At 31.2% G+C, this 13,020-nt stretch overlaps 1 protein-coding gene across 1 annotated transcript; it reads left to right on the forward strand.

Moving 5' to 3' along the window:
• The first annotated feature begins 3,941 nt into the window (after positions 1–3,941).
• LOC133181429 (T-cell leukemia homeobox protein 3-like) lies at positions 3,942–10,936 on the forward strand. Its single transcript, XM_061315939.1, has 3 exons — positions 3,942–4,445; positions 8,887–9,103; positions 10,638–10,936. The coding sequence occupies exons 1-3, from the start codon at positions 4,049–4,051 to the stop codon at positions 10,816–10,818; spliced, it is 795 nt and encodes a 264-aa protein (XP_061171923.1). The 5' UTR covers positions 3,942–4,048; the 3' UTR covers positions 10,819–10,936.
• Positions 10,937–13,020: the final 2,084 nt, after the last annotated feature.

The raw sequence follows: 13,020 nt of genomic DNA on the forward strand, positions 1-13,020 counted from the left end.
ATATATTTGTGATTATGCTCAATAATTTATTAATAGCATTTTACAAATAAATGTTTTGAAGACATGTGCTATCTAATTTAAGATTCAACTGTTATTTGTACAAAAAATAGCCATTTAAGTGTAATTATTCGATGTTGGCGACAGTAACGTACGTTTCAAAAAATCACTATATGCCAAATAAAATATCTCAATATGATTTGTTCACTTCATTTTTGTATTTTTGCCTTAAAGGTTACATATTCATGCATTCATTCAAAAAGTATTTTCTTTGACATTTCGTTATTTTTTTACGCTTAACCCCCAGCGACATCATTTGCACCATTTTATTGAGCTTGAGTGTTACGTTGCCTGCTTTATAAAATCATAAATATGAGTGCTACAAGCATTTATTATAGTTCATCCATTTGCCTCAAGGCGACACTGTGACGCACAAACGGGAAAATTGACAAACATAAAATTTTTGCATGACCCGTGTAAATTTTGTTGAATTCCTGAAAGTATTAGGTTTCAGAAAAATACAGGTTTGGGAACCTAAAAAATCTATTTTTATTGAGAAAAAATATAATTTCTGAATGGCCCAATACGAAAATATAACTTTACCTTTTCCTCCTTATTGTACGCGTGCGCAGAAAAGTTGAAGAAGTTACCATGGTCTCATGTACACGTATCAAAAAATGAATGTCGGTAGATCAAGAATTTTGATACAATGATGATCTTCAAAAAAGATTATTAGAACATATTTCTCACCTTTGCATGCTCTGATTAAATGTTGTTTACAAGTTTACGCTAAAAATAAAAGTAGCGTGACTTTGACATGCACGATAACAACGAAACGGTAGATACAACCTTTGTTTTTCCAGGTCATATCTTGGCTATACTCATAATTTTCATTAATCTTTCGCTTTATGATACAGATATCTTAAAAGAAACGCATGATTTTGACTCATTATGTAACTTTAAAAAACACATAGTTAGACTGTGATAGAATCAGAAATACGATTCCCCCACCCTCAAAACTATAAATTATAAAAAAATAAAACTATTAGAAATAAATATTTATCATTTTGTTTTATGTAAACTAATCAAGCAATTCCCCAAAAGAGATTTCAGTCTGTTTTCACTGCAATTGTCAGTCTACAAAAAGGGATACCGATCCCGATTTATTTTCAAATATTTAAATTTCAGTTTGTGTGGTAACTGTATATCATATAGTTTTAAAGTACAGTGTCATAGGCTTATAAACATGCGATATAAATGATAATTATCAAAACCATGCCTCTAAAAATTCAAAACTCATAGGTGAAATCAACCGTCCAGAGTATTTTTGCAAAGTAGTTCAAAGATCTGTAAGGCAGGTATTTTGAATAATATTTCATGACAAACTTTACATATGATAAAAAACATAAACTTACCTCTAAAATGTCAAAAATAAGCTGTATATCAGCACTAAGAACTTCTTTGAAAAGTAGATCAAAGGTCAAGTTCAAGAGTTTCAAGGTCGGTAACCATGGTAATTTACGAAATCCATAGTGCCAAGCAATATATGAACAAAATATCAAATTCATACCTCTTACAGATTTCAAGATATAAGGTGTGACAGACAGACAGACAGCTAGACAGACAGACACAGGGTAAAGTGATCTCTAAGTGTCGCTTTGATCTGCAGGATACACTATTAATGACCAGAATTTTTGCTGCTGTTCTTAATTTTTTAAACAAAGATTACCAAATCGACCCAAATTCATTAGATCTAGAGCCATGTGAATCTTTGTACTTTTAAAAAAGTTAAAAATATTTTACTTTAACATTTAATATTTATCAAACGTTCATACATGCTGTGTCTTGACGCCTCTTGAAAATATTATTGAATATATCACTTGATTGATTTAAAATTGTGGCAGATTAGGTTGTAGAAACCTAAAAAAAAAAAAAAATTAACACTTCACACTAGAACCCATAATCAATGGTTTTGGTAGCTCTTGCTTCAATAGCAGTCATTCGGTTCAAAACTACATAATTAGTCAAACAAACACTATTATTTTGTTATTCGTTCATGTTGTGATGTACATCTGTTAAACGAGGTTCAAGGTAATTGACGCCTTCTGTAGGCCTTAACAATTTTATATTAATCAGAACGAATATATTTGACCATTTATACAAAGTGCAGTAACTTTTTACATTGTAATGATGATTAACAGCCATTGGTTTGTAATTTCCATGGGGTCTTCAAATGACGCATACAATTCTTAATAAAGCCTAACACCGATCTCATTGTCTAAGGAAAGCAGAAAAAAGTTTAGTATCAATTAGAAAAACAGAGATACACGAGAGCGCCCGTGCAACAATTTAATCGAAAATGGGTGAACCCCTAAGGGAAGGAAGGACAATTTGTCTACGATTATAGACTTAGCCATAACACGCTTTCTTCCCTCAGAAGTAAGAACTATAGATTTGCCTTAAAATTCCCCGGGAGACTATGTTAAAACTCCTTTTTTGCGTGTAAATGAAATAAATACATAATAGATCGTCTGATGGTCCGCGCTAGGATTGTGAACTCATTTGTCTATTTATGAGATCTTGACTTAAACCTTTTGCCTCCCCGTACAAAGTCAATTGTAAAAGGCGTCAAATGCTTTCCGTCTGTGTAAATGAGACCATCACAGAGGTGTTAAAGTGCTTCTTACTGGTTACCATCGAGACTTTTTTCACAAAATGAACAAATGTAATCATAAAGTGAAAAACAATAATGCTAATCCATTGTCAGTTGAGGAAACGCTGGACGGATCGCGTGAGCGAATTGGTTATATTTTGGCCACAGTCGAAAATTGTAATGAATGACCGCTGTAGAGAAAATTGCCATCCATTGCCTTGAATGACCGCTTATTCCAAAGACATTGAAAATACCCGAGGGGTCTCGAAGAAAATAGAACTATAAATAGGAATTGGTCTCAATAGGGAAACCGTGTAATTTACCGAGATTACAAGGTGACAGATAACGTGATTTTTACCCCTTTTGCACGCAAAAGATTTTAGAAATAGTATTACACGAAAAGTCGAAATTGTTTGCTTTAAAATTTTAAACAATAATCCGCTGTTAAATGTCAAATTCAACGTCAGAGATGCATTCCTCTGTGGTGCTAACATATTAAGATAATTTCAAAAACCCTTTCAGTCCATTTGCTTGCATGTACGTTTTTTGTCTGATGAGTTACAACACAATGTATTAAGTTTACTGTTGGAAAAGTATATCAAATTCCACCTCTTTTTCCAAATGTTCCTTTTTGAAAATTATGTTATTTCAATCAAAAATTTAAAAAAATCTGAATGGATTTCTAGGGCTCAGTGTAAGGTTTGAGTTAGGGTTAGGGTTAGAAACATAAAAATGATATAAAGAGTAAAAGCATATGTGTTGTGTAGCATAGATTCTCGTACATAGCACAGATTAATCGTGCATGAAGTTTTCTTTTTCTCTTTTGAAAATTGCCACATGAAATTTAAACTATAGCAACAGAAAGAAAATAATTTATTATGTAAAATAAGTTTTGGGTTCATCTTAATGAGAAAGCGGAAACAGTTTGGCAAAATAGATAAAAAGTTTGGCAAACAAATTAAAAAAAAGATTCTGTATCACAAAAATATTCTACAAATGTTCTGGCGACAAATGTGCACTGTAAAGAGGTTTTTTTTACTTGTTTATTAAGCGCTATATATCTACATGCCATTCCTGATAGCTAGAAAACACGTGTAACGATTTCGTTGACACCTTATTCGCAAAGGTCCGACCTATCTCGTCACGTCTAATTACTTTGGCGGTGTTAAAGGCGGAGTATTAGAGTCTTGTCCAATCAGAATCTTCGTAACTGATTCTGATAATCTACTTCGACAAAATAATACTGTTAATGAAGTTTTAAAGTAGATATCGGCTTTCAAGATAATATGATTGAAATGCTTCTTGGGTCTGAGACACCTCTTTTAATTGTTATTAATTGTGGGGATCCTATTACTCTCACTCACGAATTTCTTAAATTAATGTTGCAATTAGAACAGAATGGACGCTGAAAAGAACCGTACGTCGCCAGTAATGGCTGAAAAATCTAAAAACGACATTCCAAGCCATAGCGAAACTTCTAAATCTAAACCCAAACTATCATTCGGAATAAGTCGAATTCTGAGCAATTTTGAGGAGAAAAGTGAGAATGTTGATTCGGATTCTGAATCAAATGATGGAGTGGATCCCAGAGGGGTAGAAAGCAATAACGAAAAGCAACCTGGACATTCTACATTTTATCCCTCGCCTCTGTTACCGGGTGCCTTATCAGCGCCCCCTGTTGGATACTGTGGGTATCCGGGCCAGATTTCAATTCACAGACCACATCCCATAATTCCCATGTTGACGTCATATGGAATTTCCGGGTGGCTTGACATGAGAAGAGACAGATTTGGCGGTTAGTATGATCAAATTATCGACAATGTGCTAATTTTTTTTAAAAGCTTCCTTACATTGAATTGAATGTTTGAATAGATGATGTTTACTAATTATAGAATTATATGAAATTCATATGATAAGTACACGACAATCATAATTGTCACTTACTTCTTTTATGAATTTTATATATTCTCATTATTATTTGTTTGTTGCTTTAGACATACATCTTATCGCATTTCAACGATACATATACGTGTAATATAAAATATTACATAATGACATTGTATGTCGGTTTTTATAGATTACACATATATAATACAATATAATAATAATGTATTCATGGAGAATTACCATATGAGAGAAAACTTTCTCCTAACTCAAAAGCATAATGAATATATTTCCCTAAATTACAGAGATCATGGACGTTATGAGCACTTAACAATTGTAAAAATTTAAAAACAGATGGCTTTTGCCAGTAATACTTCTTGATATATTTTTTACGGATCTTTTTAAAATGCGAACAAATTAAAATGGTATTCATCTTCTACTTCACTTTTACACATTCTACTCTCCCTAGGTATTTTATTATGTCGTCCTGTCTCAATTTCCAGATTATGAGATGAAACTGATTTGCGTTTTTGTACAAAGAAGGTATAGGATTATAATATTATAAAGAAAAATTGTCTAATATATGTTTGTAAATATTACATTTTGATGAATAATTGATTTCTTCCATAAGATTTTGAACACAAATGTCAATCAATCTTTGTTTTATAATTGGGAAAAAATTCTAGAACTTGCCATCTGTTGTCCACACCACATATATTCTAACCCTATTTCCTACAATTTTTCTTTATACAAAAGGCCCAATTTTTCTTACTGTTTTTCATTCTGTCACAGTTGTCATATAACAATTTTTTATTATACAATTTTTACTAAATAAAACCTTGAACAAGAATTTGAAAATTCTTTACAATCGAGTATTTTTCATAGGTAGCTTCCAGTTTCTAAATACACTGAAGCAAAGTTGGTGTTCTCCCTTACGCCTAAAACAGATTTTATAACTCCAACTGTACTTTTTCTACGTCACTAGCATTGTGACTACCCCAAACTTCACAACCACAGTTTAAAATACTTGTTACATAGGTGTCAAAAAGTGACAAAGGGTTTCTGTATTTAAATTTTAAACACATACTTTTTACTTTTGATTTTAATGCAAACACGGCTTTCCTTCCTTGGAACGTTAGTTGCTTTTGTGTAAAATATGTAATTATCGACAACTTCAATTGAATGCCCATTAATATTCCATTTTTCTGTAGGCTTGATTTTACCTCCCTTTCTTAAAATAACGATTTTTGTTTTATCTACATTAACAGAAAAATCCCAGCAGAACCCAGTAATCAGAAAACGACACATGTATATAATTAAAAGCAAAATATGACTTTCATAAGAATAAAAAAGTCACATTTGCTTTTTTAAGTTTTTGCTTTTAATTTGATCTCACTGTCATTTAATGTAGAATAATTTAAACAAGCTTGATAGTTTTTTCTCTAAAATCCAGAAGAATACCCTTTTAAATTTTTTTTTGAAAGATTTGTGAATTATAACTGTATTTGACGCAAGTTTACTTTAAACTTATTGACATATTTCCCCCTGCTCGGTGAACTAAGTCCTCTTGTGAAGACAATCCAAGATCTTTTTATACATAAAATAGTTAATAATGTAAAATGGATTTCATTTTGTTAAAAAACAATTTGAATAATAGACTGGGTCTTTTTTGGCACTAATCGCCTTCAAAACTTTATTGATTTCGTTTCAAAGATGTTGAAAGAATTAATAACGATTTTGAAAATAACAACATTTTATTTATTTTTATTTTCTGTAAAGAGCTGTGTTTAAAAGTAAACATTGTACACTTTTTATGAGACGCGTGTAAACAAACGACAAGCGCTGAGGTTTTTCTAGCAGCGAGCGTGATCGAGATGCCACTTTTCAGTCGCTTAATTCAGGGAATGACTGATGAGTGATTGGAAACTATAATCAAGTGTTGTCCCTCTTTTGTCGTTATCGGTGGGAAATCAACGTTTCTCTTTTATTCTTATCTTCGTTACACGTCCTATGAATTAAAAGATTTGTTATCATTACTTTTGCTTTGCGTTTTTTGTCTCAAAAATATTACCATACCAAAATTTATCAAATGTCTTGGTTAAAGTTATAAGAGAAATGTTTTTAATGATGATTAATATATCGTTTATTTGATAAAATTCTCAAAAAGACACATAATTCGTGATCTTTTCAAATGCGATATGTGTTTTGGAGGTAGTGGTTGTCTACACACTTTGGATACAAAGGACAAAAAAAAAGTTAGTCACCATGGTCTTCCGTTTAAACATAACCATGCATACTTTATACTTGTTGGAAATTTTAAATGTCTTGGTCTATATTTATAATCCAGAAAAATATGTTCTTGACTTTTCACTTCATGAATGATCAATGTACTTCATTGTACAGATTTCCTTTGTATTTAACTGAGCAAGACAAACTGTGTAATTACACTTAGCACCCCTCTCTTCCAAGAAAAAAATGGGATCTACATTTGTCTATTATTTAGCCTATATATATCGATTTGATTCTTTGTAGTTATCATTGGAAAACAGGAAATTTTAAAAGGATTCCAGGCCATTTAGCTTATCTTAGGGTGTATTAAAACCAAACTAATTCCTAATTACATGTATCTAATTATGTATATATGTAAAACTGTTATGTATTTAAATCAATATAGAAATTAGAATAAGATATATGTATACTGATTTATCTTCTTATCATATTTTATCGATATATGGGGACATCGTATCTAAAAAAAAATAATTAAAAAAAATAATGAAAGTGAATGTTTAGAGAGATAAAGCGCTTTATAAATCAGTATTGTATACTGTGTAACACCCTTACAAATTACAAATGTGTTACATATTCTTTTGTTTAAAGAGAAAACCCTTAAGAAAGCCAAGCATAGTCATTGTAAAGCTTATAAGTTACCTATTAACGGTATTTCTAAGTATAGCTGACGCTAAATGTGAGTTTGACTGGCTGAACAATCGAATATGATGTTACAACATAAGTGCTTTGTGAATGACGTTCAATTAGTAATTGAGAGGCAGTTGGAAACTGGTCTACCAATTAAAATTGAATGAATGACAAGTGACTTTTGTTGGACTTCTAAATGTACTTATAATTTATTCGCTATATACAATACGGTCAGTATAGTTAAGGGTACTGAAATTATGGAAATAACAGGAAGTATGGGAACTAACCCGGATGTAAGTCCCTGATATGTGCTCCGATAGGAAAAATAAATAAAATTAGTCTGTAAACACTACCATACTTCATGATGTTTTGTAGTTTTAAACAAATTACGATCCAGCTCTTAACTTTTAAAATTGTATCAATAAATAACTAATTTGGTTTGACCTCAATTGTTTTAGAATTGTTAACGAGAGAGGTGTACATGTAAAACGTATATATATATACGACAGGGAAGTTAAATATACAATGTATGAATCAGTTCATATGTACATGTTTAAATGAAAAGACAACTACTTCATGTAAAAACAAGAGCATATATATATCCATGATATCTCCTTTGAAATTGTCATGTATACCTTTATGAAAAAAAATCGTATTTGAAATGAAGAGAATGTCGGAATGCAATTTTTTACTTACATTTAAATAAACTATTATTCATGGATTTGGAAGATTAACGATTCTTCTCTTTTATACTCTTCTGCACAATAAAAAAAAAAATAAATAAAAAAAAAAAATAAAACAAAGATACGAAAAATCTTATTGATCCGTTAGATAAAACACGTTAACGAATATTAGTTGGTGTTTCGAGATCATTTTTGTATTTCAAGTTTTATCTTTTTCACTAATTCAAAAAATGCAGAGTGAATCTTACTAAAAACATAATGTATATAGGTACTTTTTTTTTTACTTTCAAAGGTACTTTTTAACAGAAAACCCTGACAAGTTTTGTTTACAAATTATTACAACCCTACTTAAATTTTGATTTATACTTAAGTAATACTTATGTAATAAATTGCAACTTCATGTAAGTTTTAATTAAGGACTTCCTTCTGTGAAATAAACATTTAAAAAACTATTGTATTCGCATTTACGATAAAACATGACTTTTTCTCTGATAAATCCAATAGGCTAAACATAGGAACATACTGTTAAAGATTTGAACAAAATTTGAGAAAAATGTTTCAGTAACCCTAGTAGACATTTCAAAATACATGAATAGTATTTCAATTGTTTGTTTTCTATTTTTATTTGAAGATGTCTATTATTTTTTGCATAAGGATATTAAAACTCTATTAAACTAGGATTATTGTAATATTTTTAAAGTTTAGAAGGAAAGTAATTGTAATTTATAATTTTGTAAATTCTTGAATTTTCAGTTACTCGCAGGATTGGACACCCATATCAAAACAGAACACCCCCGAAAAGGAAGAAGCCGCGCACCTCTTTTTCTCGTCTGCAAATCATGGAACTGGAGAAAAGATTTCACCGCCAAAAATACTTAGCTTCAGCCGAAAGATCCACCCTAGCAAAGGCGCTGAAAATGACTGACGCACAGGTCAAAACGTGGTTCCAGAACCGCAGAACAAAATGGAGGTAAATTATGAATATTCGTTGTAACTTTGAAATTTAAAAATATAGTTGGGAAAGTTTGATTCTCATACAGTTTTATTTTTAAAATATGAATCATGCATGTACATGATTATAATTCAAAATATCGAAAAATGGAACGAGAAATTCTTTAAATCAATGAGATGTTACTACGATAAATAAGCATGCTTTTCAGTTCTTCTTCATTTTGATTTTAGTAGCTTACTAAACCTGTTACTCCCGTATGCTTGATATTTAATGAATTCATTAAAAATATCATTTTGGCTAAAATCTTGTCCATGTAGATTCAATGAAAACGTCATATTATGTGTATAAAATATGAATTAACTGTTTATCAATTTTAATTAACAATTAGTCTGGAAATTCCGTATTTATAAGTAATAAAATTGCAGTTATTTTAGTAACACGTGATTAAGTGAAGAGAAGATTCAGAGAGTAATATTGTTGAGAGAGAAAGAGAGAGAGAGAGAGAGAGAGAGAGAGAGAGAGAGTAGCAAAAAAGAAAAACAAAAGAACACCATTGTTAACACATAAGACATATCCAGGCGGTCTATTTATACCTAGATAAGCTTTTGTGATATAACTGAGAGAAATAACTGATATTCCTGTAAACCATATGATGTTATTCATAAAAATGATCTAATATCTTCCCTGTGAAGATCTTGCAAACTTCCGCCGATTTTCCATAATATTTGTAAAACTTTAATTGTTTTTGAATCCATGCCAGATGACTTTTTGGATATTTCTCATATTTCATTTCGGAATTCTGAGAGTGTTTAAATAAATATGCATAGTTATTAATATAAACAGTTCTAAATCATAGCTGCAAGCTTAAGCTTGCTTTTTACAATAATATTTACTACAAGTCCGATCAAGTAAATAGTTCGTTCAAAAGTGATGACGTTTTCTGTTAAACAGAACATCTGTTGTTTTTCATTAAAGCGTTAAGTAAGAGAACTTGTTATCAGTATACATGTACATTCCATCACATGGTCAGTAACTAAGAGAGTTTTTAACTGGTTAAAAGCCAATCTGTCGCATTTTTGATGAAATTTAAAGAACATGATAGAGTTAATTACAGAAATAGAAAAATGCAACATAGAAACCTAGTATTTTTTCAGTTTTAAAAAGAAAAAATGTGCCTTGAACATGACTAAATTGACAAAATTATTGATTTTCGAGTTTGCTATTTTTTATAAATACATGTATACTTCAAATACATGTACTCCCTTCGAGCATATATTTAACTTGGGCACACGTTTTGCAGCTGTTACTAGTATGTTATATTTTTAATTTGTATTTTGTTCTATTTTCAATGAATTTTAGCTATTAGAACACAATGTGATATGTAAACTAAAAAGATGTGCAAGGTTTCAGTGCATTTGAAATCATACTTTCAAAATGCATTGCATACGTACAATAAAAAACACTCGCTCAACAGTTCCTAAGAGCACCATGTATAACGTTTAAGTAAATTTTCTTTTAATGTACTCCAAATTATGCTTTGTCTCTTTTTCAGGCGACAAACGGCGGAAGAACGCGAGGCTGAACGACAAGCAGCCAATCGCCTTATGCTTAGTCTTCAAAACGAGGCTAACAAAACTATTTATGACGTCAGAGACCCTTTGTGCATGAGCAACTCATCTTTACATGCCCTTCAAAATCTTCAACCTTGGATGGACGAAAATTCTCAGTCATAATCGTGATGTGCCCTATATATATTTGGGTGTATGAAAACATTCCTTAGACTCTTCTTAAGTGTTTCTCGTTTACGTCATTCTACACATGACGTCAAATTTCATATAGAATATCGGGAAATCTTCAGTGAATAAATAGATTGTTATATATTTATCCATATATGTAAATCCAAGATTCCTTTATATTTGACATCTTTTTCAATAAAGTAAGTGTGGGTTGGAATTTCTGCATTAAATGTTTACATTAATTGTATTTTAGCAAGAGGCAGTCCTCGAGGAAATATGGAACTTATTTATACAAAATAAATAAGAATACATAACCCGCAATGATGATGTTACCTATTCATGTCATTCACAGGAAATACGTGTATAATATATTCCTATACTTCTAATACAGTATGTTTTTGAGTTTTTGTCATCTCCTTTAAAATACGGAGTTGGTATTAAAGAGATAAATGTGCTCCTTCTTGAGATGTGTTCTATCTTAACGCATCCTGTTTACGGTATTGTATTTAGACTTTTATTAATTTTTCTCACATACTTCATTACTTTGCAAGATTTAAATGTAAACCAGATGATAATACATATTTAGCATAACTTATATACTCTATATCAAATCGTTATGAATCTGTATTTAATATGTTCATTGTTTGGGTACAATACTTAAAAATCTTACGTAAATTAAGAAAGGAAAGAAATGAAATTGAACAAGAGACATATTTGGCAAAATTGCTTATACATATTATGCTTTGGGATTAAAAAAATATTGTTATTCCTATTGAAAGGCGTCCTTCAAGTTCCTAGTTAATAACGTCTTATTTTCACAGATATTTACGTAGCTGACAGGGAATTGTCGATTATTGTTTTAAGCGGCCAATTATTATTGCTGTAAGCGGCAATAGAACTGAAGCTATTTCCATTGTTAAATTACAGCTCTTGACAAATTAGCTAACAATTTGTCCGACTTCCCGCACTCTCTGCATCAAAGACAATTCTCCCGTCAAAGACAACTGCGACTTTGTCACTGTCTTCTAAAATGGGACTTTAATTATTGATAAGATTGGAGACATACATCTTAATGTAGGATCCAAATGGTTTGCGCCCGGCCAGGAGGCCGGGATATTGTCCCGAGGATTTGCTTCTCTCAATTTACATCCTGTCAATCAAAATCGAACGCTTTGACACAAAAATATTGTCATTCTTTGATTTATTGTCCCAATAACATTCATCAACGTTATATGAAGGAGCTTTTCTCGGAGATCGTTAAACTCTTTTCCTGAAGATAATAAAATTCGGTGCAGGTTTCTTTGTAAAGCCAAATAACATTGGTTTTCTAGAGTGCTCTCCTTTGACAATGAAAGAAATCGGGGAGATCTGCAGTGATATAGTCCGTATTGTAGGCGATGTGATATAAGTAAGAAAAAGCGATGTGGATCAAATTCTGTAATTTGTCGGGAAATATTGATGTGTATGTAGAGATACGTAAATTAAACAGCAACAATTTCCTGAATAATTAAGTATATCGATCAGTGGCGGATTAAAGGGGGCGAGAGGGTGGGTATGTCATATCCCATAAATTGTCAAATCCAAGATATCGGTAAACCATGGTTCCTTCTGAAGAAAGAAATGATTTATTGAACAACATGAACAAAAAGGGTGTGAATGAAATGTCTTATTTCTATATCCCTAAAAATAGAATTTCTGGAGGCTTGACTCATAGGCTTTGCTTACACAGACCTTAAACAATTCATAGTTTTATTAATTCTCAGCATTAATGATGACGAGAAAAAAGTAAAATTGTTAACTTAAAAGACTTCAGTTAAGCCCAATAAAATCTCTAGATTACAAGAGCCTCTGGGGGCTTTGGCCCATGATCCCCACCAGCGCTTCGCCCTTGACCCATGCACTGGGGGCCCTTTTGTTTTGCTTCCGTGTTTGTAAAGAGTAAAAGAGATCTCCTTGTAAATTTGATTTTCCTTCTTTCCATGAAATCTGAGATTACATTTTAAAAACTAATTTTAGAATAATAATGGTTATGAAGAAAAACTAAGCACTTGTGTTCCAAGTATGTACGTTTGCGAAATTAGAAAAGAGACAAATATTAACTTCCATCATATTGTACAATTTGACTCCGAATAATTCAATATTATCAGTATATAAGTTGAAGGTTGATGTTAATATGAACTGTAACATGAATTGTTTTAA

Source organism: Saccostrea echinata, unplaced genomic scaffold, assembly GCF_033153115.1.
Source record: "Saccostrea echinata isolate AGI-Se365-2 ecotype Australia unplaced genomic scaffold, CSIRO_AGI_Sech_v1 ptg000008l, whole genome shotgun sequence".
In the NCBI taxonomy this organism is placed as follows: domain Eukaryota; kingdom Metazoa; phylum Mollusca; class Bivalvia; order Ostreida; family Ostreidae; genus Saccostrea; species Saccostrea echinata.

Bases quoted from the DNA above. Each gene is read 5' to 3' on its own strand.
- LOC133181429 (XM_061315939.1), top strand. From the start codon at position 4,049: ATGGACGCTGAAAAGAACCGTACGTCGCCAGTAATGGCTGAAAAATCT. The intron at 4,446-8,886 runs GTTAGTATGATC...TTGAATTTTCAG, and splicing joins GAGAAGAGACAGATTTGGCG to TTACTCGCAGGATTGGACAC. The intron at 9,104-10,637 runs GTAAATTATGAA...TCTCTTTTTCAG, and splicing joins AACCGCAGAACAAAATGGAG to GCGACAAACGGCGGAAGAAC.